General features: G+C 55.8%; 1 protein-coding gene across 5 annotated transcripts in view; it reads right to left on the bottom strand.

The window, feature by feature from the left end:
* Nucleotides 1–22,490, bottom strand: part of MGAT5B (alpha-1,6-mannosylglycoprotein 6-beta-N-acetylglucosaminyltransferase B) — a 66,618-nt gene that overhangs the window by 38,249 nt on the left and 5,879 nt on the right. For 3 of the 5 annotated variants that reach the window (XR_012059865.1, XM_072939656.1, XM_072939657.1), the window contains exons 3-8: nt 15,376–15,523; nt 4,000–4,115; nt 3,392–3,468; nt 2,389–2,559; nt 1,510–1,674; nt 631–800 (exon numbers count right to left, since the gene is read on the bottom strand). Coding sequence is in view for 3 of the 5 variants with exons in the window: in XM_072939656.1 (XP_072795757.1) it covers nt 631–800; nt 1,510–1,674; nt 2,389–2,559; nt 3,392–3,468; nt 4,000–4,115; nt 15,376–15,523 (847 nt within the window). In the remaining 2 variants the exon portion in view is untranslated. The remainder of the gene's footprint in view (nt 1–630; nt 801–1,509; nt 1,675–2,388; nt 2,560–3,391; nt 3,469–3,999; nt 4,116–15,375; nt 15,524–22,490) is intronic. The other 2 variants (XR_012059866.1, XM_006199427.4) reach the window with 1 other exon arrangement.

Here is a 22,490-nt window from a genome sequence, read left to right as displayed (position 1 = left end):
GCATGTATATTTTTGTACGTATCAAATATCATTGAATCAATCTTAATAAGTAAAAGAAGAAAAAGCTTATGTATTTCTACAGCCCACAGATATAGTGGTTAAAAATAAACCTAATCATACTCGCACATGCGGACACACGATGCTAGGACCCTCATCACCACTCTCCCACCTCCAACAGCATAAGAGGGACCCTGGAAAGGCAAACACTCATGAAAGGGTGGCCCACTTCACCACCCTCCAGGTCTTCCCGATCCCTAGACCCCAGAATAGGCCCAGGAAGGAACCCAGTTCCAGAAGAGGTCCCCTGAGGCTACACCAAGCCCACCAGGACGGCAGGCAGAGGGGACCCCATCTGTATGTGGCTCAGTTCCACAAGCCAACATTCGTCAGCCCCTGAGCACAAACACCAAGGCCCCCGTTAGCCGCTAGATGGAGAACGGGACCCTGTTTGAACAGCACTCTGCAAATACGCTCCCTTGGTGCATCCCAAACATGGCCAGGCATCAGGGTCGGGGAGGAGGGCGTGGGAAGCAGAGGGAGCAGGTGGAGGAGGAAATTAGGAATGTCGCTCTCTGACAGTAGCAGGAGGGCAGGGCTCCCCTACCTCCCCTCTTCCCACCCGGAACTCACCTCTGCAGCTCCTTCAGGGACACTGTGATCCGCAGGCCGTGGCCCAGGACATACAGAGCAGCCAGGATGTCTGCCCACTGCACCATCTCCCCCAGAGGCCCGCCCTTCAGCACCCGCGGGCTGAACACGTCCCCAGATTCCTCCGTCAGGAAGCCGATGTGGACGAGGATCTGGGTGGGGTTGGGGGAGCACAGTGGGTCAGCGTGGAGGAGCGGCAGCCCCCGGCCCGGCCACCCCCAGGGAGCCCCGGCCAGCAGAAGACACTGTCTCCTGCCTGTGCCTGGAAAGGAGCTTTCTGGCACCAGAGCACAGCAGAGGGACCAAGAGGCAGAGTGACCACTGGAGATACAGGTGAACAAGACAGCCACACCCTGCCCCCAAGACGCTTACATTCCCATGGAAGGGGTATTCAACGGTAAACACAGACAAGAGAGAATTTCATGAAATGATAAGGACTCTGAAAGAAACAAACAGGGTGAGTGAGAAAGTCAGGTAAATATTTATTGGATGGATGGACGGATGGATGGATGGATGGATGGACAGACAGATGAATTAACAAACTGCACCAAATGGGTTACATTATTCCCAACATTCCAGGCAAATGCATGACTTTCTGTCTGAAAAGAACAAAATGTCTACAGGATGTGGAACTCCTAAGGGGGAGAGGGGTGTCATTCTGCCCCAAACTTGGAAAGGGCCAGGGCTACCACATGTAACTATTCTGACTGTGCCTTCCCCAGCCCCTGGCTCAAATTCAAATAAATTTAATAAAACTTTTTTAAGGGTAGACCTGGTGTCCACTTGGAAGCCTGAGGCCCTGAGCTCCCTTCCTAAGCATTCTGAGCTCAGCTCCTCAAGTGCACAGAGAGGATACAGTACCTGCTTCTGGTCCCTCTGGACGCCCCCGAGCTTCTGCGCCAGGCGCTGGGCAGCCAGTGCCCACTGGGCCGTGAGCCTCTTGGTCCGTTTCTTCATGAAGATTAGAGACTCCTTCCCGCTGCCCATCAGCTCCAGGAGGTGGGACAGATTGCTCCGGAAAACTGCCTGGAGGCGGGGTCCAGATCTCAGTTCTCTAACCCTCCAGCCAGCAGACAGGCCACCACCATCACCCACGGCCCTGGCACAGGGGCCAGCACCTTCCCCATGAGGCTGGGCCTGTTCTAGCTTCTCCCACTCTTTCTAAGAGGCCCCCACAGTCTGTTCTCAGCACTGTTCTCAACCCCCAACACTCGCTCCCCAGCCAAGTTGGCCTCTCCCAGCCCAGCTCCAATCAGCCACCTGTCCTGAGCCCATCTGCTCGCTGCCCAGGACCCCAGCTGCTACAAGGAGGCAGTGAGGAAGGGGTCAGGGAAGCCAGGCTGCCTTTCAGTGTAGCCAGAGTACCTGCAGGTCTGGAAGAAGTTAACTTTCCAGGCCTCAGAGCCGTCATCTATTAAATACGATCACACAGAGACTGCTGGGAGATTTAAGTACAAATAAAGTGTCTGGCACACAGGAAGCCCTCAGTAAGTGACAGCCATTATTACCATTATTCCAGCCCATTAAGGGGACTCCTCCAGGGCCCCAGCCCGCCCCTCAGGGCAGCTCAGCGCCACAGCATCCCGCAGAAGTCGGGACAGGCGCCCGCAGGCTGGCGGGCAAGGACCAGCCCACCCACCAGGCAGAGCAGGCTGGGGGCAAAGAGCTCCTCCTGCTGTCCCCCAAGCATGACCCGACACCAGCCCCTTGCTGGTCTGTCCACCCACCTCCCACGCCTACCTGGACTTTGGGTAGGGGCTTGGGGGCCCTCTGGGTGGCCGTCTGGTTCCTCCAGGGCAGCGGGGGGCAGAACCACTCGACCTCACTGAGGTAGATGAGGAAGGAGCACTCGGTGCCATCCACCCCGAAGAAGGCGTAGCAGGGGTCAGAGGTCCAGCGGGCACGCATCCACTGCGGAGAGGGCCAGCCTGGGCCAGGGAGCCAGCGCCAGCCCCACAGGCACCCTCGCTGAGCAACCCTGCATGCATGCCCCTGGGTGCCCTGAGGTCCCCGGGACTGGGTGTCTGGGGGCCTGCCCTAAATATGCAGCAAGGTCAGAAGCAGAGAAGAGAGACCAGACTGGGGCCTTAGGACCCGGCCATGCGTCCTGGTCGCTGAGAAGCTCAGGGAGGGCCAGGCAAGACCACCACCTCCCAGGCCCAGGCAAAGGAGGTCCCCGAGAAGGAGGCCAGGTCAAGACACATGGGGGCAAAGCTCTGGGGCAAACAGAAGTGCAGCAGCTTGGTGCCTGGCTGGACTCCCTCTTCCTTCGTTCCCTACCGGCAACAAGAGCAGGGTTCAGCTGAAGCCAAGGTCAGAGAGCAGCCTCCAAGGGGGCAAGAGCTGCGGACTGGGCAGGACCCATCCACAGTGACCCCCACAGGGTCCCCAGAAGGGATCTGCCGTGCCACTGCCCTGCCCTCTTAGGGAGTTCAGAACCAGCGCGGGGCTGGCTCTGATGCCTGTGGACTGGCTCCCCAGATGGACTGACTGCGCAGCCAGAGGTGGGGCACTGGAGGTGGGATGGGAGGGGCTCTCTCAGTGCAGGTAGTCCAGGAGGGATGGGAGACAGAATGAGGGCAGATGGCCCAAGCAGAGAAGTGGTTTCCCTGAGGTTGGCCTCCACCAGCCAGTGCCAGGGGCAGGGTCTGGAGGCCCTTGAGAGTGGATTTCCCTGCCAGGAGCAGAATCCCTGAGCTAGTCTGGGGCACGGGCCCCGCCCCACCCTCAGCCCGGGCCTCACCTCCACCTTCCCAGAGCAGTCCGGGAACTTGGGGTCACTGGGCGCCTCACACTGGTCCCGCCGGCCTTCAGACACTGCTGGGAGAGAAGGCCAACTTGCTGTGGCCCTGGGCCCAGGGAGGAGCCCGGCAGAGAAAGCGTGAGGAGTGGGCTGGTTTGGGGTGGGAGGGAGTAATGCAGGAACACACACTGCCTTCGGCTTGAGTTTCCCCACTCGAAAGGGCCCCCGCCAGATTGCCCCCTCTGCCACCACCCCAACTCCTTAGGGAGTTCAGAACCAGTGAGGAGCTGGCCTGAATGGCTCTGGACCAACTGCCTGGATGAGCAGCCCTCAGACACTCACCCAAATGTACTCTGGACTTTTTGGAGGGGACAGAGGTAGGGCCTCCAAGCCTGATGCTCCCCACATCCCCCACAATGCAGGGTGACCCCCAGGGACGTCTGTCCTCAAGCCAGGTAAGGGTGGGGTGAGCCCTGAGGCACCCCGCTGAGAGCTTGAAGGGCCCTGAGGAGCCAGGGTAGCTGCCCGCTGTTGGGAGAAATCAGGACCCGGATGTCCCACCCAGGACACTGGCCTCCTGGGGGTAGAGGGGTGCCCCCGGCCCCCACCCTTGCTGTGTAGCAGGAGGCTGTGCCGCAGAATCTGGTCCACCTTCACAGCGATGTCCGAGACGTTCTGGGCGATGGCCTGGATCCGCTCCATGAGGCCGGCCCCAGCAGGGGACCTATGTGGGAGAAGCCAGGGGTGAGCCCGCCTTGGCGGCCTTCCCAGGAGGGCCTCAGCCTGCAAGTAAAGGCAGCGGGACACCAGGGCCCCCAGCACCCAAATGCCACCCTGTGCCAAGTAGAAACGCAGCGACGGGGAAAGCCAGGCCAGGAAATGGAGCTGCTGCTGCCCCAGCCTGGACCGGAGGGGCTCGCTAACCATCCCTGCGCACACGTGATACACAGCTGGGAAAGCCCACATCTGCACGTGCCCGGGGTGTCTGCACGTGTGTGAAGGGCAGTGCCCAAGGCTGACACAGGCAGAGGAACTCCATTCAAGAGCCAGCCGGGGATCTGTCCAGGGACCCCCCGGGTGATGGAGGCCCTTTTCCTGGGCACAGCCAGCTGCCCTGAATCTGTTTCTCTATCTTCTCCCAGTGGGGCTGTAGCTTGCCAAAATAAATTCCACCCAAAGCAGCCTGGGGACCTGCCAACTATTAAACCTCTAGTAAATTATTGTTGAGTTTCCTGAGAATGAATTCTTCCCAGGATCTTAAACGAGTTTACTGCCACAGACGTCATAGCCTCCAGCCCACCATCAATGCTCACATCGCCCTTATCGGGGAAGAATGTACTCCCTGGGGTGGACGGCCACTCCCCCTGCGGGGAAGGTTACCAGGCATCCCCCGCAGCACTTATCTCACTGCGAAAACTGGCGCTGAGGCAGACCCCGCTCTGCTGGCACCTGGGTCTCAGCAAGGAAGGGTCCGGGGGCCTTTCTCCAGGAAGCTGCCTGCTTTTTCTGAACACAATTGTTCCGTTTCTTTGATTCTCACCACCTCCGTGGCTTTGCAGGCCCCGTTTAAGCTCCATTTACCCCCTGACAAGGACAGGGTCTTTACTGCCGCACATCATGAGAATTAGATGAAGAAGGGTTTTTCCAACCTGGGCTTCTCCGCGGTCTGTTAACCCCACCTCCCACCAGAGAAAGCACAGTGGTGCCCTTCCTCGGCCACCTCCTCCTCGGGCCTCCCTGCCCCCCACCTCCACTTTCCGTAAGGAAAGGCAGAGCGTGGCCCCGTCCACTGAGAAAGGAGACAGGTGCCGGAGACATGGAGGTGGAGGTGGGGACAGAAAGCAGAGGTGATGGAAGGGGGAGACGAGCCCGCCACACATGCACACGCATGTGCACACGCACGTGCACACACAGTCCAGTCAACGCTCTCCCAACTCCAACAGAAAGTAGCACTGCCTTTCATTCAGTTCCTGTGGCTGCTCTAACAAATTACCACAACCCCAGGGGCTTAAAACAACACAGATTTATTCTCTCACACTTCTGGATGCCAGGAGTCTGAAATCAAGCAGTCAACAGGGTTGGTCCCTCCTGCAGGCTCTTAGGGAGAATCTGCCCCAGCCTCTGGTGGGGACCAGTGACCCTTGGTGCTTCTGGGCTGGTAGATACATCACCCCAGTCTCAGCCTCTGTCTTCCCTTGGCCTTCTTCTGTGTGTGTCCAAATTTCTTCTTCTTATAGGGACACCAATCACTGGATTAGGACCCACCCTGATCCAGTATGACCTCATCTTAATTTGATTATATCTGCCAAGACCCTATTTCCAAAACAAGATCACATTCACAGGTTGGGGGTTAGGAGACCAACATATCCCTTTTGAGGACACAATTCAGCCCTCAACAGCTTTCTGTAAAATTACGAATAAGAACAAGCAAAGATGTTAGACGATGCTTCTTTTGCTCAAAAAGTCCTCAGGCAGGAAAAAGTGGCAATATTTCTCCTTGGCCTTAGATCATACAGGAAAGTTGTCTGGAAGAGAACAGTGAGCTCGTCTCCAATTTACAGTAACACACCAGGAGATGAGCCGAAGTTCTGCCTCTTGTGAACTGTGTGACCGTGGGCAAGTCACTTAGCTTCTCTGTGCCTCCAGTGCTCATCTTTTAAAATGGAAGATGGGGAAGGGTACAGATCAGCGGTACAGCACATGCTTAGCATGCACAAGATCCTGGGTTCAATCCCCAGTACCTCAATTAAAAAAATGAATAAATAAATAAACCTAATTAACCTACTCACAAAGGAGTCCTGAGTCCTTAAGGACAGGGATACAATTTTGTATGTGGAACCTGGCACTTCCTAGCATGGGCCACATACCCAGGGCTCCATCACTGTGTCGGGTTGAATAGTGTCCCCTGCAAAATGCACATCTACCTGGAAACTCAGACTGTGACCTTATTTGGAAATAGGGTCACTGCAGATGTAACTGGTTAAGAGGAGGTCAGACGGAGTAGCCTGGTCCTGAGTTCAGTTACTGGGGTCCTTATACGTAGTCTGGGTGAAGACACCCAGGAGAGAATGGCCCTGTGGCGACGGAGGCAGTGTGATGCATCCCCAAGCCAGGGACACATCAAGCCACCAGAAGCCAGAAGAGGCGAGGACGCAGCCTCCCCCAGAGACTTCAGAAGTAACGAGGCCCTATTAGTACCTAGACTGTGTACTTCCAGCCTCCAGACCTGAGAGAAAACAAGTTTCTGTTGTTTTAAGACACCTGGTCTGTGGGCATTTTTAGGGCAGTCCTAGGAAACCAATACAATCAGCATCTGCAGGCTGAGGGAAACAGTTTTTAATTCGTTACAAAAAGAGAGTCCAGGGCAGGGCAGGGCAGGGGTAGAGCTAGCTCAGCGGTAGAGCACGTGCCTAGCATGCACAAGGTCCTGGGTTCAATCCCCAGTGCCTCCATTAGGAAAAAAGAGAGAGCGCGCAAGCCCAGCTTCTGCTGCCCGTATTAGAACATCTTTCTAACCCCTGCTCCTCATTCTACTGCTACTCTTATGGGAAATGAAGAATCATAGGGTTGGGGGTAGGGGCAGGGGTGGCAGGGTGGGATGGGGTGGGAAGGGAAACACCCTTGACTTCTCAAGCCCTGAATCCATGACTCTCTACCTGATTTACTGGAAAGAGAAAAGGCCTCTGAGTCAGAGGTCCTAGGGTCAAATCCTAGCTCCACCGGAGAGCTGTGTGACCTTGGGCAAGTTACCTAACCTCCCTGAGCTGCCAGGTCAGCTCATATAAAATCTGAATAATCTCAATTACCTCACAGTGATTAATTGCAAGGATTAGACATGAGACTGACTGTAAAGTGCTCAGCATACAGTAGGCGCTCCATAAATGTTCGAGATGCTTTCACTCCCTACCTACAGTGGTCACCCCGTCCCCGAAAGGAAGTCTCCTAAGTCCAACTATAAGAGCAAAGCACTTCTATTTCTGGGGATTCAGCAATTCTCATAAGATAAGCTTCTTTTTTTTTTTGCATAAAGCACACCGCCAGCACGGGCTCCAAAACAGCGCAGATGGCATCTGTCTGATGTAACAAGTTCAACTTGTTCAGAGCAGAAGTGCTCGGCGTCACTATTATTACACTGGACTTAGCATTTGTGCAGCACATTCTATTTTCAAATAATATGTGATGAGGTGTCTCTCCCCAGGAAGCTTTTATAAAAAATGACAATAAAAGTAGACGTCGTGAGGCTTCAAGCCGCAGCACGTTTACGACCTGGGAAACGCTCCTGAGGAAAAGAGAGAGAGTGGGGGCTGGACTGGGGAGGCGGCGTGCAGCTGCCTGCAGCGGACGGTGCTGTCACCGCTGGGTCGGGGCGGCGGCAGGGCTGGCCTCTCCATCAGGCCTGGGAGGTGCAGTGCCAGGGCCCACGGTGGGTGGGGGTCCGTAAAAATGTGTCAGTTTCTTTAAACATCAGGAAAAAAATGGTAGGTCACAGAAAACGTTTTAATATGCGATGTTAATACAGTAGCTTTTAGGCCAACACAGTCATAAAATATAATGTTGCTATTGGTTAAACTGTTTGACCAGGAGGTCAGCCTTGCTGCGTCCCCCTCCAGGCCCTGGACTAAGAGCCTGGGCTCCTGGCGGAGGCAGGTTTGGCCCTGGCCTTGCACTCACTCCTCAGCAGAAGGTTATCCCCAAGCCACGGGCACCCCAGCAAGAGGGGTGAGGTTCTCCGGCCCCAGCTTATAATCTTTAGGTATAATCTGTAGGTACCAGGCCAGGGCAGAAAAGCTGGGGACATTCTGCATTATCACATCAGCCCGAAGGGGCCTGCCATCCTCCCAGCTGGGCAAAGATCCCACCCCATCCCCCCACAAATGTGGCAGTCACATGGTTGCCAGGCTGTCAGCACCACCAGGCAGGTTGGCCTGGCCCCCTCCAGCTCTAAGACCTGGGCCAGTCCTTTTTCCTTGTGAGCCCAGTTCCCTCAGATGTGTCCATCACAGACCTGAATCGGATTTTCTTCATTGCGTGGCTGGCCAAGGTCAAAGTTCACGATCTGTACCCAATAGGGGTGGTCGTTACTATTACCATCATTAATTATTATCACTGCCACTTCAGTCAGCTCTGAAACTGGCCCGGAGGAGAGCAAATGACGGACAGGTCAGAGACTCTGTGCCACCCCGCCCCTTCCTGCTGCATTTGCAAAATAACTGAATGCAGCGCACTGGGAGTGTGAGACCTGGGCCCCTGTGCATTTTCTGAACACAGACTAACTGTTAGGCATCCCAGCAAAACGACCCATTTTAACTCAGAAAGTAAAAGAAGGCCAAGCCAGGCCCCTGGTCACCCACCCACCCCCCTCCCAATGCCCAGGGGTGTTTCAAGTGTCCACGGTTCTCTAAGCTCTTGAACAGCTGTCTGAGCCTCCCTCTCTCACACCCACAGACTGAGCACCAGTCCCTCAGGCTCATGCACAGTGGCTTCCTGGAGCTGGCCCGCCTCCAAGGAGGATGCTGGTGCAGCCAGCCTCCAAGCACTGGCCCAGGGCCTCCCAAAGGAGCAATCCAACGGCCACCCCCTGGCCACAGGATGCCCGGCTCCCTCCACCACCCAAGGCCAGGAGCCATGGGCCAGAGTCAAGGGGGATCTCTGGCTCCAGCTGGGGGCCAGGAGCCACTTCCTCCCCAGGACACAGGCTCCAGGTATCACCTCCCTTCAGGCCAGGTCTCCAAAAGTCGCCCCCTGGAGGCTCAGCCCCCTCCTCCCAGTCCAGTGAGGCCCTCATTGATTCCAGCCCTCACTCCCCCGGCCCCTTGAACGAGCTCTCCAGGAAGCCTCGGGAGGGAGGTTTAACTTCGAGTTCCTCCCATGATGTATGAGGGTTGCATTCAATTAACGGGGTATTGATTTCTGCGCAGCTGGCCCGCGTGCTGGCTGGGAGTTGTTCTTTTATTGTGAAACTGATCGCTTGCCTTTTAAAACAGAGACTCCCGCTCACAGGTGCCAGCAGACACGTGCACTAAGACACACTACAGCCAGAAACACGAGCACCACAGACCAGAGATGTGTTCTCTCTGGGTCCGCCGGTCTGTCTCTCTGTCTACCTCTCACACACACACCGCACGGGACACAGGAAGCCTCCACCCTGGCGTCCAGCCTTCCCTGCATTTTTACTGCTCTCCCCCTCTGCTTCCGCCCGCTCCTCACTCCTGTCCAGGGACCTTGATGCTTGGGTGCTCCCAAGAGAGGACCAAGGATCTGCCTGCCCTTCCCCAGGAAACTTAAACACACACACATGCACACATACACGTGATATCAGAGGGCTATCATTCCATCACTGACAGGAACAGAGCCGGAGTAAGCGTGTGGCTTCATCACTGGGGAAGGGGCTGGTGCCCCGTGGGTGGGGCAAAGCCAGACTGAAGGGGACAGAGCCCCTGACCCCAGCCCAGGGCCCAGCCTTCTCCTGGAGGGTTTTTTTTTTTTAAATCTCACGTTTATTTTGTATAAGACACATCAAGATCCCGCTGTGTACGCCTAGCATCGCCTCTTTCATTTCGACTATATGTGAATATGCTGCCATTCATTACATATTTTTTAAAATACAATTTTTAGTGGTTACACTTTATTCCATCATGTGTATCCATACTGTATTGACCCTTTTCCTACTGTCTTTTTTGTTTGTTTGGGTTTTTTTTAATTGAAGTATAGTCAGTTTACAACGTCGTGTTAAGCTAAATGTTCTTTTGCATCCCATTCTGCTTTGTTTGGTTATAAACATTGCCATCCTAACTTCCTTTCCGTTTGTGTGTTCTGGACACATTTCCTTTTATTTTTAATTTCTGAGTCGTTTTTAGGCCTGTCTTACAAATGGCATATAATTGGACACTGAGAGTCTTTGTCTTTCGTAGAGATGTTTTTTCTTTGTTTGTTTGGCTGTGTTGTGGGTTTTTTTTTTTTTAAGGGACGTTAAACTGTTCACATTTATGTCACACTTAATAGGCGTCTGTCCTGGAGTGACCTTCTCAGCCAGAGGCAACCTCTCCCCACCAGTCTGGCCTCTCTCCTGCCCTGGAGCCAGACAAGCTCCCAGACCTGTCCTGTTAGAAGAGGGCAAATCCAGAAGCTGGGCCCAGCACAGGGCCGGAGAGACATGAGGCATGTCTTACATTGAGCCCCAAGTCATCTTAACAGGTAGAACACCCCCTTCCCTGCTCCCTATGCTCACACAGCCCCCCAGGAAGCTACTCTCCTGGGCCACCTGGCCCTGCCAGCACAGAGGCGGCGGGGAAAGTCTACTCTTGAGTTTTTAAATAAAGCTTTAAAAAAAATTGGGAAAAAAACCTCGTTGCCCACACACAAGAATTTTAACGCATCTCCTTTCTGCCGTCTCTTCTGCTCCATTGCATTTTTATTGATTTTCTACACCTGTCTTTTATTTATCTATATATTGAATTCACACTTGGAATCCAACTGTTTATAGTTATGAAACCTGCTTTTTCACATTTTCACTTACCACAAAAAATCCCAGCACGTCCCCGACACGAACCCCACCCAGCAGAGTGGCCATATTTGTCTAATCATTTAAATTGTTGCTCAAAGTGTTTGATACTATGAAAAAGGCTGCAATGACCAAGACGATCATAAAAGTTAAGATTTCTATCCCCAGAGACAGACTCCTGGAAAGAAACAGCCAGGTCCAAGGGTGTAACCATGTCTGCGATTCTCCACCACCCAGCAGCTGGCCACCCCCAGGGCAGCACAGGAATAACTCCAGACTCCCAAATGGTCCAACCACCCAGCGTGCAGCACGGGAACTGAGGCCCCCGTTGTCCAGGGTGAGGCTGGCGGGAAGCACATGGCTTCCACCTCGTCAGCTGAGCACAGCGGCTCATTTCCAGCAACTCAGGTTCACACTGAACGGAGCACCCAAGGGGCCCCAAACTACCCTTCTTTCCTTCCTCACTCTCCTTTCCATTCTTCCTTCAAAAACTACTTCTTCAGCTCAAGATCATGCAAACTGCTGCTCTTGGGGCTGAGGATACAGAAGCGAAACAGGAATGCATGCCCATCACTCCCTCCGTGACCTGCAGCCTGGTGAGGGGGCAGGCCACCCCTCCTCCCCCATCACCCCTCATGCAAGTCTAGCTCCTCCCCATCACCCTCCCCCAGTGCAAGTCTAGCTCCTCCCCGTCACCCTCCCCCAGTGCAAGTCTAGCTCCTCCCCCGTCACCCTCCCCCGGTGCAAGTCTAGGTCTTGCAGGTGGTTTGGCTCATTCCCTTGGTCTGGACCCACCACCTCTGTCTCCCTTATCAAAATGTCCCTTCCTTCCAGCATCACCTGAGACTCCCCGTCCTCTGAAGGGCTTCTAGGCCCTCCCCTAACCTGGCTGCCCCCCACCTTCTCTGCTCACAGACCCAGGAAGGGACACAACTGCCCTTCTAAGTGCCAGGCGGCTCTCCCCTCCATCAGTGTTAATTGACAGATGAGGAAACTGAGGCTCAGAGACGTCACATGACGTGCCCTGGGTCACCCAGCAGTCAGCAGCCGGGAGTCAGACCCAGGTCTGCGCCCCACCCCCAGGGGCTGATTCTCTGGGAGCCACTGTGCAGCGGGCCGGGCAGGCTGGCGGTGCTGTGACTTCCACCGCAGGCCTGTTTGTTATGATTCCCTGGCTGTGCGCAGGAACTGGGTGCTGGCTCCCTCTCCCTAAGAGGGTCGGACACTCTTCGAGGACAGAGCTCTGACTTCAGTCGCCTGTGTCTTCTCCACCCATTCCCAACCCTCCAGTCTAGACTCTGCACACAGTAGGCGCTCAACAAACACAACTGACTTGAATGCAGACAGCCTCAAATTCCAGCCCTCTTTGTTGTTGCAGGGAAGTCGTATGGAAAATTCAGAGATCACGGCTATTTGGTTTCGGGATACAAAATGTGATGCCATTTGCAACCAATCTGCAAATAATCCCTAATGATGTTTTCCCAGGCTAAAAAAGGCAAATTTGCCTTCCCTGAGGACAGTCTAGCCACGAGTAGGAGGCACAGCCCAGAAGCTTCCGGAAGGGCAGGAGGAGGGCAGTGGAGTTTGTTCTTTTTAAGCCACTGATCATTTCAAAGTGAGAAATCCAAGTGCAGGTAACTAAGAGTTTGCTGGAAACACAGCAGCGTGTGGGTCTTGCCTGCCAGCTCCAGGGTGGACAACCCGGGGTGGGGTGAGGGTGGGGCAGGGGGCTGCAGTGTTTGTGCACATGGGAAGGGGGAGCAAGCAGCTTCGGCCTGCCCTGGACACACCCACCATTACTCTCCCTGAAACCAGGAGCAACAGTATCCCCGAAATTGATGGCTCTGCCTGTGGGGCTTGACGGGCTCTGGTGGTCATGATGGATTGTTGCTATTTCCTGGGATGGAGCTGGGAGGTGGTGCATGCTCCCCCCTCCTCTGGAGGAGATGAAGGACAGAAAAGGGGAGGGAGGGAAGGCCAAGACTGGAAGAAATCAGAGAGACACTGAAATTGCTGGTAGCATCACTCTCAGCCCAAGAAGGCAGGCCCAGAGCACCGGTGCGCCTGACCCGCAACTCAGCTGCCCCCAGCTGGATGCTCAGCAGAGAGCCACCTGGGGCCTCTGCCCTCCCCCTGGGGAACAGACCTGTGGACAGAGGCTGGGTCTATAGCCCAGGCAGGTGGGAGCACAGCTGGGGGCAGCCGGGAAAGTGTAAAGGATGAGGGGGGTGAGGGGCTGAATCAGAGGGGACCCAGCAGCATCGGAGAGGATGGACCTTTGCACACGGAGATGGTCTCATACCTCAGGGGGGTCCAGGGGAACCCAGCACCTTTGCCTCCATCCTCTTGTCCCGCCGCTGGCTTCTCTTCTTCCCCTCTTGCCACCCACTAATCCAGCAACTTTGTACAGTTCTAAGAATAATGTCCCATGCTACTTACCATAGCTGACCAAGCCCTGTGCCACCTGCCCCGCTGACCTCTCTGGTTCCCTACCATGCCCCACCTGGTTGGCCTTCATATTGGTTCCTTTCTCCCACACAACAAGCTTGTTCCCACCCCAGGGCCTTTGCACATACTACTCTCACTACCTCAAATTCTCCACTCCCAGCTCCTCATGTGGCTGGCTCCTTCCCATCATTCAGAATTGAGCTCAAATATCACCAGCCCCAAAGTGCCCTGCCAGACCCCCCTGTCTGAATAGCCCCTTTCCCAGTCACCCACACACTAACCCTTCGGAGCATGGCTCAGTATCATTTACTTCTTTTCCTCAGTTACTATCTGCCTGCCCCACAGGAAGGAGGACAAGGCTTATCACCGTGTGCTCAGCACCTGGAGCAGTGCCAACATGTATTTCATAAGCAGACAGATCTAATCTCCTGTCAGATGCTCAGTCCCTGGAGGGTGAAAGAGCATCTAATTGGGGACCCAGCACACAGCCAAGCTGCCCACCCAGGGGCCCTGACTTCCCCCAGGTGAGGAGCTCCCAGCAGGAGCGAGACTCAGCGTTGAGCGCTACACATCTGCATGGCCTTTACTCCCAGGCTCCAGGACTGGGAAAAACAAAAAAATCACAGCGAAGGTCTAACAAAGGATTTTCCCCCCTGAGTTGTGAGTTCATTGATATGAAAAGTCTTGCAAAGGGATTAAAAACTAACCCCCAACCAGCCACATACTAAATGAACGTCCATCCAGAGCACAGTGGTTAGAAAGGTGATCTCTGGAACCAGGCCCAGGTCCTTAGCAGCTGTGCAGCTTTGAGCAAGTTCCTGAACATCTCTGTGCCTCAGCTTCCTCCTCTAAGCGACAGGGATTAAAGCCCCTCGTAAGGCGGCTGTGTGATTGACGAGGTTATGGCCGTAAAACAATAAGGCGAGCTTCCAGGAAATGACACCCGCTAGGACAGGGATGCCAACGTGGGCTGACCAGACTGGCCATCTAGAACATTCAACCAGCAAGGCCTGTCTGAGGTGGGACCGACGGCCAGCAGCCCAGCCCAGGCAGCCTAAGGGGCAAAGGAGCCCCTACCAGACCGAGGGGGCGGGCTGTGCTTCAGGACCCACCCAGGTGGGGCCCCTCAAACACATGTTACTTCCTCAGGCCAGCCAGCGCCCCTCAATGAGCAGGACTCCCTGCCATCCCTTTCTTTTGATTTTACCCAAGAGCAAACTTCAGAAATGCCTGGAGCTTTGGCTTTTGCATCACACACACTGGCCAAGGTATAGCTTTTCCCAAATTATGTAGAAGTGTGTGTTTCCAACGTATGTGTCAGCAGTTAGAACACACTGAGCAACTCCATCTCATAAAGACCCCAGTACCTAAAAGGTGAAGTGCAGCCTGTTTCCCCGGGGTGGGTGGGGTCCAAGCCTCCCCCCTCCACGCCTGGGGGCCAGGACTCCCCGCTGAGGTGGCCCTAATGTCACACCCCCTCGTTCTCTGGGGTTCCTCAAGTCGGGGGACTCGAGGAGGCACAGGAGACAGCAGCACAAACTCTTGGGGGAACTTGAACATTCTGAGCTCAGTAGGGAGATATTTAGAATGAATAAACCAGGAAATCCTTCTTGCAAAGATGGCCTAGGAGCACGAGTGGAGGATGCACGATCACTGTGGCCATTATATCCACGTGCACATCCACACGTGCCCATCCACACGTGCCCATGAACATAGAGCTCAAAATCATCACGGTGAGTAGAAAAAGCCGGTGCAGGGGAAGGGCATAGCTTAATGTAGAGCAAGTGCTTAGCATGCACGAGGTCCTGGGTTCAATCTCCGGTACCTCCATTTAAAAAAAAAAAAAGGCAGGTGTAGCTTATACACAATAGGAAACTGCTTAGGGAAGAGTTGTAAAAACCCCACACCGTGCATTTAGTATGTGTGTGTGTGTGTGTGTAAAATGCATTTTGAGGCTGCATCCTGGGCCCAGCACACAGCGGGATACCACCCCTCCCTGACTCTGGATGCCCCCTCCCTCCTGGGTCCCCCTTACCTGTCCACAGCAAAGTGCCCGTTGCCGGCAGCCCGGTGCAGCTCGCTGCTGTTCTCCAGTCTGGCCAGCGTGTCCATGCGTTTTGCCATCAGCTCCAACAGGTCACTCATCTTGCGGAGGATGCCACGGGACTCCGGCCCACCCATCACTGCAGGCAGAGCGTGGGCAGTCAGGCGTGGCCCAAGCAGCCCGGAGGCCACTTGAAACCACTTGGTCTCTGGCCTTACACCTGCCCACTCCCATCTTCCTAGGAAGAGAAGGGGCCAGGAGAGTGAGCCCGCCCCACCCCACGCCCCTGCAGGACAGGAATCCAGAGAGCCCGGGCCAGCCCTGCCCGCCCACCCCAATTGTGTGACCTTGGGATAATCTTTAACCTCTCTGGACCTCGGTTTTTGTCGCCTCCAAAATCGAGCTTTAGACATAACTCAGGTCTGTGAGAAGACAGGAAAAGCCCAGCAATGGGACAGGAACCCCAAGCGCTTTAGAGCAAGTTCCAGACAAATTGTGGCTCAGGGTTTCTACAAGTGTGGTCGACCATCCACCTGCACCTGAATCTCCTGGTCAGACTCCAGGGCCCTGGTCTAGATCTGCTGATTCTAGGGGGTGGGGCCCAGGACCCTGCACTCTGCTTGCTCCCCAAGTGGCTCAGATGCACGAGAGAGACTGAGTCTGTGTTCAAGGGGTGCAGAGCCCCGGCCACCCACTTCCCCACCGACTCCCCTACACCCCACCCCAGGAAACCGTTATGAATTCGTCCTGACTCTCAAGCCGGTCTTTGGGTTCCCAAAGATCAACTCCGGGGCTGAGCTGCTGGGGGACCTTGTGAAGAATAAAATTAAATGAAAACGAGGTGCTCCAACCAAGATCCCATTAGCCAGCCCGCGACGGTCCACAATTTCCTTTCTAATCGTTCCCGATCATTAGCACCGCATGTGCCAGTGTGAGAGAGCAGCCCTTGTCTTCCTTTTCCATTAAATCTTGTGAAGGTTTGAAACAGCCCCTCCAAACCATCCACAGGTACTCAGTTCCAGGCACTGCAATCCCCAAGCAGGCTGCCTGCAAACCCCAGGGGCCGGACTCTGAGTCACTCTTAACAAATGAGCTGTCCCTGGAGACCCGGATGCTTCCAGGGGGGCCCCCCAGGCTGCCAGGGTGGGGGTGGTGCCTGGGGTGGGGCTCCCTAGAAGCAGATCCTGAGACAAGGGCGGAGGGCAAATCATTATTTGGGAAGTGAAGGGAAGTGGGAGGTGAGCAGGGAAGGGGAGACAGCCCAGAGAGGGCGCTTTGTCAACCTGGGAAAACCAGCAAGTGTAGAACCAGCCCCAGATTTTCCTGAGGGGGCTGGGCACGTCCACACCACCTCCCGCCAGTCACTGCTTGAGAGCTGCTCCCGGGGGTGGCACCTGCCGTGGGCGGCAGAGTGGCTGGAGTGGACACCTGCGCTCTCACCTGCCTCTGCAGCCAACCCCCAGCGTGGCCAAGGGAGTCACTGTGACACTCTCAGCCTCCATGTCCCCAGCTCAAGGCAATAACCCCATGCCCCCATCTGCAGCCCAGGCTCAAGGTGGCAGGGGGTTGGGGGTGGGTGGCGAGGCAGGAGAGAGCAGGGCAGGCCACTGGGAACCAGAGGCAGAGACGGGGAGAAGGGAGGGGAGGGCACGAGGGGGCTGGTCTCTGCTCCCTGCTTGGGACTGAGTTGGGGAAGGGAGGCTAGAGAGGCTGCTGCTCATGACATTTCTGCTTTGCTTGTCCTCCAGATCCCCTGGCTCCAGGCCCATTCCAGTGGCTGTCGCCACTTTCTCACACGAAGTCAACTCCTGGCTGGGTTCCCCTGCCAGCTGAGCCCGCCTGAGGTCAGAAGGGAGGCCACGGGGACCCGGGGGGCTCACTCACAGCTGGGCATCAAATCCAGAGCAGTGAGGAGCTACAGGCTCCTCAAAGAGCCTGGGTCCCTGGCTCCGAAGAAAAGGGTGGACATGAATGGGGAGGAAGAGGGGCCAAGGGTAGGAGAGCAGAGGAGGAGGGGGAGAGACAGAGGGTGGGTCGGGTGCTGGAGAAAATGGGCATCAGAAGGAAGGAAGGACACACTGTCCACCTGCTGTCACCTGAGTAGCTGAGATAGCTAATGGTCTTTCCACTTTCCCCTCTCTGAAAACAGGGTGGATTTTTCAGATGGGATCAGGAAATTTCACCACAGTGTTAAATGAAGCAAACTGAGGTCTTTCCCGCCACTCAGCCCCTCCTCACTCACTCACAGCCTCAATCAGTTAGCCAATCATCAAGATATAAATAGCTCCTTCTCTCTTTCAACCCCACAGAGCTGGGAGCAACAGTTGACTGTTCCAAATCACACTCATCTGGAGACCCCTACCCAAGCTCATCATCCAAACGTGACACCTGACTTTCAACCAGTGCTCAGAGCACCGAGTAAGACAAGAGGGGAGTTCCCATGGGAGCACATCAGATGATCTGACCTGGTCGTCACTTTGCACAGCCCGAGGGGAACTGTCTGTGTTGTGGGCCGCCTGATGGATGACTTGGAGTTGTGCAGTGCACAGCCTGCCCAGCCTCACTGGGCTTCCCTGATGGCTCAGAGCTCAGGCTGGGGAGGCCCCTTCCGCAAAAGAGCAGGATGAAAAAAGGAGAGTGAGACCATGGCCAGAAACACTCTCAAGCCAGGGCCTGTTAAGCGAGGTTCCCCGGCGGTGCGCTCAGGCCTGACTGGACCCAGCACAGCTCGGACTTGCAGACACAGCACTCCAGGACTGCTGAGCCACGTCACGGCTTCTGGGGTGGCACTGTGTTCCCCGCAATGCTGCAGGCCTGGCTCCTGCCCTGTCACCCTGCTGCCCTCTCTCCAGGCCCATCCCAAGCTTCCTTTTCTCCTCTGAGCTCACTGCCCACAGACCTCACTGACAAAGCTGCCCCCCCTCCCCCGTGCTCCTTGTCCCCTTTCAAAAGCTGCAGAGTAGCTGATGAAGCCAATAACTGTGAGATCTGGCCCAGAGCTGCAGCGACCCCAAGAGCCAGGCAGAGGTGGGTGGAGCCCGGGGGCAGCCCCGTGGCCTGGGGCAGGTGGGAGTGGGAGTCAGGAAGTCTCCGCTCCAGCCCCGCCCTGCCCTGACCGGGTGGGGGGTTGTCACTTTCCTTCCCTGGGCCTCAGTGTCCCCTCCTGTAAAATGCAAGGGCCTGACTTACTGAGCCCCAAGGGTCTCCAGGCTGGGTCTCCCCCTAATTGCCTCTAGAGACTACGGTAATGGGGAAGGAAAGAAGTGGTCCCCTGAAAGTGTAAAAGTGGGCAGAATCTCCTCAGAGAGAGAGCTCGGTTTTGTTTTGCTAAACCCCTGGGTGGGCCCGAGCAGAGTCTGATGCCCAGAGCAATGAGACAAAGAGAAAGCTAAATGACTCTGCATATTCAAGTAGGAAGACGAGCTTCCCGCTCAGCCTGGAGACAAGGAGAGAGAACGAGGCTCTGGGACACAGAGGCAGGGCAGCCAGAGGGGCTGAGCAGGACAAGGGGAGCTCTCAGCAGGGATGACCAGTGGGGAAGGGCAGGGGGTCTCGGGAAGGCAGGGGGGCAAGTGGGAACTCTCATCTGTCCGCTGGGCTGAGCGGTGGTCCGAGTCCCCACCTTACCCCGCCTCTGTGGGGGCTTAGGGGGACGGGGTGTCCTTCACACCAGGTCAACGTGCGGAACACAGAGGAGGTAGGAGAGGATAACTCAGCAGAAGCAGGAGATCAGAGCAAGAGGGGACCACGGAAACACAAGCCCCTACGAGTCCTCGGAGACATTTGGGGTTCTGGATCCCCCTTCGGGGTTGCGGGGAGTTAAGCCAGGAAGAATAATCCCAGAAGAACCGGAGGGCTTATGGCAGGGCTAAGGAGACAGCGCCCCCCGCAGGTGGGTCTGCAAGGCCACCTCCATCAGGCCGGACCAAGACCACAGGCTGAGCCCGTCCCGGCACCTGGGGCTCAGGGCCACTCGCATCATCCGCAGACAGTGCAGGACTCCGGGAGCTCCTGAGACCTCCGAAGACACCACCCCGACCCCCACCACCATCACTTCCCGAGGAGCTCCAGGGCCCTCAGCACATTTTCTGCCCTGGACAAGGCAGGAGGTGGGTCCCCAGGAAGGAGGCAGGCCATGCACAGCCAGGCCGGCCGGCCCTCCCCGCGTGACACGCCGGCCGGGACTGCCAGCAGAGCAAGCTCCTGACGTGTCTTGCCCCGAGTCGCCTCACCGTTCTCCGTGACAGCTAAATTGAAATGTTTTTAATGTGAGGCCCCAGCGATACTCACACATGTTGCCTCCCTATTTCCATATAAATAAGGAAAGACTGGATGCTGAGGGACACAAACGGTCCCCCACGGTCCCCACATTTACCAACGGGGGGTGCTCACCCACCGAGGCCCCATCTCCGCCTTGTTCCCTCTCTTGTCCCCTCTCTTGTCCGCATTCCCACCCTCTACCACTGGTTCCTGGAAATTGAAGGAGCCACCATCTTGCCAGAGCGAAGAGACCTCCCCGGCCCTGGAGATGGGGGGGGTGACTTGGTGTTTGCGCAGCTGGAGAAACGCACACTCTCATCTCTCTGCACACAGCCACCGCAGAAACCAGCTGCGGCCACGGGAGCTCTGGGCAGCGCGGGAGCTGAGGGCAGCCCTGGCCCACCCACCCAGCGCCAGCCTCTGAAAGAGGAGCCCCAGAGCCCCTCAGCACTGAGGTCCAGGGCCAGAGAGCCACAGAGCAAGGAAATCTATCTCTGATGCTCTCCAGGTTCAAATCCTGGCTGGGGGCTGGGAGGCCTGGCAGGGCCGGTCCACAGGGGAACCTCAGGGCAGACACATGCAGCCCTCTCCCCATAAACAGCCTCCGACCTCTACTTCAAGACAAGACAGAGAGCTGGGAACAGCCTCACAGGCTGTGGGAAATGTGCAGCAATGTTGGGAAGGAGGCCTCAGACTCAACTTCACACCCCCTGCCATGAGGAAGGAAGCAAGTCAGTCTTAGGACAGGAGGAGGGAAGCAGAGGCAGGAGGCGGGAGGACCGACTGACCGGGCTGGGAAGGAGTTGGGGGGGAGGGTACTGGTGAGGGCGCATATGCCAAAAAACCCTCCCTCAAGGCCCAGGCCAGGCCCAGCTGCAGCAGGAGGGAATTAGGTTAGCCCTCCCCCGAGTTATAATTCTCCGTGCAGCCTCCTTCTCCCCTGAATCTTAAGATGAGTGTGCAGAATATAGAATGAGATGTCTGTCACATTTCTATCCCCAAACTGGAGAACTTCATCACGAAATAGGAACTGGCCCAGAGGGGACAGCAGAGCCTCCCCAGGGAGGCCACGGTCCATACAAGGCTGTGGGAGGTCCTCCTCCTTTTAGAGAAAACCCTTCTCCCTGACCCTCCCCAGCCACATCCCTCTACGGGCTTGACAGGTGAGGAAAGGAGAGATTATTTTCCCATTTGGGCTCAAATGGTTTTATGAACCAATGAAGGATTTTTCTTTCTAAAATTTTATTCTACCTTTTTTTTTCCCCTAACCCTCAGTGGGTTTCCTTCTCCTGGTTCTGCCCTGGGACTGCACCGACCCCCACCCACCCAGCCAGAATAAATGTTATCTACGACCCACTCCCCACTGTCACCTCCAGTCCCTCCCCAGACCCCTTCACAACCGCCCCCCAACTCCCGACCCCCATCTTCCCCTGAGTAGAAACGCTGGCACCTGGGAGGTTTTCTGCAGGGCTGCCCCGGCATGCGGTGGGGGTGTCATTTGAGGGGGCATCTCTTGCAGGATCAGGATTTTTAAGCACACAGTGTAGACTTGGGCTCTTCCAAATCCCCACTTTGGGTCTCTCCACACAAATCAGCTTAATCCAAGGCCATGAAAGAAATCGGGGGACAATGAGACCTGGGATGTGAACTGAATCAGGGTCAGTTCCCAGGGGTTCTCATACGTCTCCTCCCGGCCTTTACTTCCATATTCTGGGCACCAAGCTTCCAGCCCAGGGATCTGGGAGCATGTGAAAAGACTTAAACCTGGATACACTTGGTCTGAGAACTAATGTCACAACACAGAGGAGACCCAGCAACTCCACCCCCAGGTGTACCCAACAGAGATGCCAACGTGTGTCCACCAAAGACGCGTGCTGGCATGTCACTGCAGCACAATTTACCGAAGCCCCAAACTGGAAAGAGCTAAATGTCCACCCATGGTAGAATGGATAAATACATTGTGATACATTCACACAACGGATGCTGCACAGCAGTGAAAACAAACCTCTAAAACCACACACCACGAGATGGATGAATCTCACAAATGTAGTATCAAGAGATAAAGGGACACGCAAAAGAATACTGCTGTACGATTCCACTGTCATAAAGTTCAAAAAACAGGTGACATTTCTCTGTGCAGTTAGAAGTCAGGGTCCTGGCGCCCTCGGGGAAGTGGTGAGTGGAAGGAGGTCTGAGGGGAACGATCTTCAGGGGAACGATCACAATTCTGTTTCTTGATCGGTTGCTGAGTGCGTGGATGTGTTCAGCTTTTGGATACTAGACTGTGATGGAAACTTTAAGCACATGTATGCGCACACACGTCTCTAGCCTAACTGCATGACCTTGGGCAAGTCCTCTCCCTTCTGTGGCTCCGCCCACCCCTTAGACACAAGATCTAGGTTGGAGTTGGATCCTTTCTCCCTCTGCCAGGCAAAACTGCACAGTGCCAAGCCTGGCAGGACTCCCACAAGCCCCTGGTACTCTGGGCACTGGTCTACCTTCTGCCAGGATAAGGCCTCAACCCCTCTCGGGGAGATGAGCAGAAGAACCAGAGCCCAGCCCCTGACCTCCACCTCCTGGAGCCCTGACCATTCTGGGAGTCCAGCTTGCTCAAGCCCATGGCAGCAGCCCACCCCGCCAGAAATGCCCCCTTCCCAGGGGTGGTACCCAGGTAGCTTGAGCATCATGCCCTTTAACCCATCCCTCCCCAAGTTACCCCTCCAGTGCACCTTCACAACTGCCCCAGCCCTTCCTCCAACCTCAACCCTCAGGAGTCTCCCACGGAGAGGTCCCGACATGTCCCTCCCAGCAGTGCCCCCACCTCAGACCCACACCTCCAGCCAATA

The sequence above is a fragment of the Vicugna pacos genome, chromosome 16 (genome assembly GCF_048564905.1).
Source record: "Vicugna pacos chromosome 16, VicPac4, whole genome shotgun sequence".
NCBI classification, from domain to species: domain Eukaryota; kingdom Metazoa; phylum Chordata; class Mammalia; order Artiodactyla; family Camelidae; genus Vicugna; species Vicugna pacos.
This window is presented reverse-complemented; position numbering and strand designations above follow the sequence as displayed.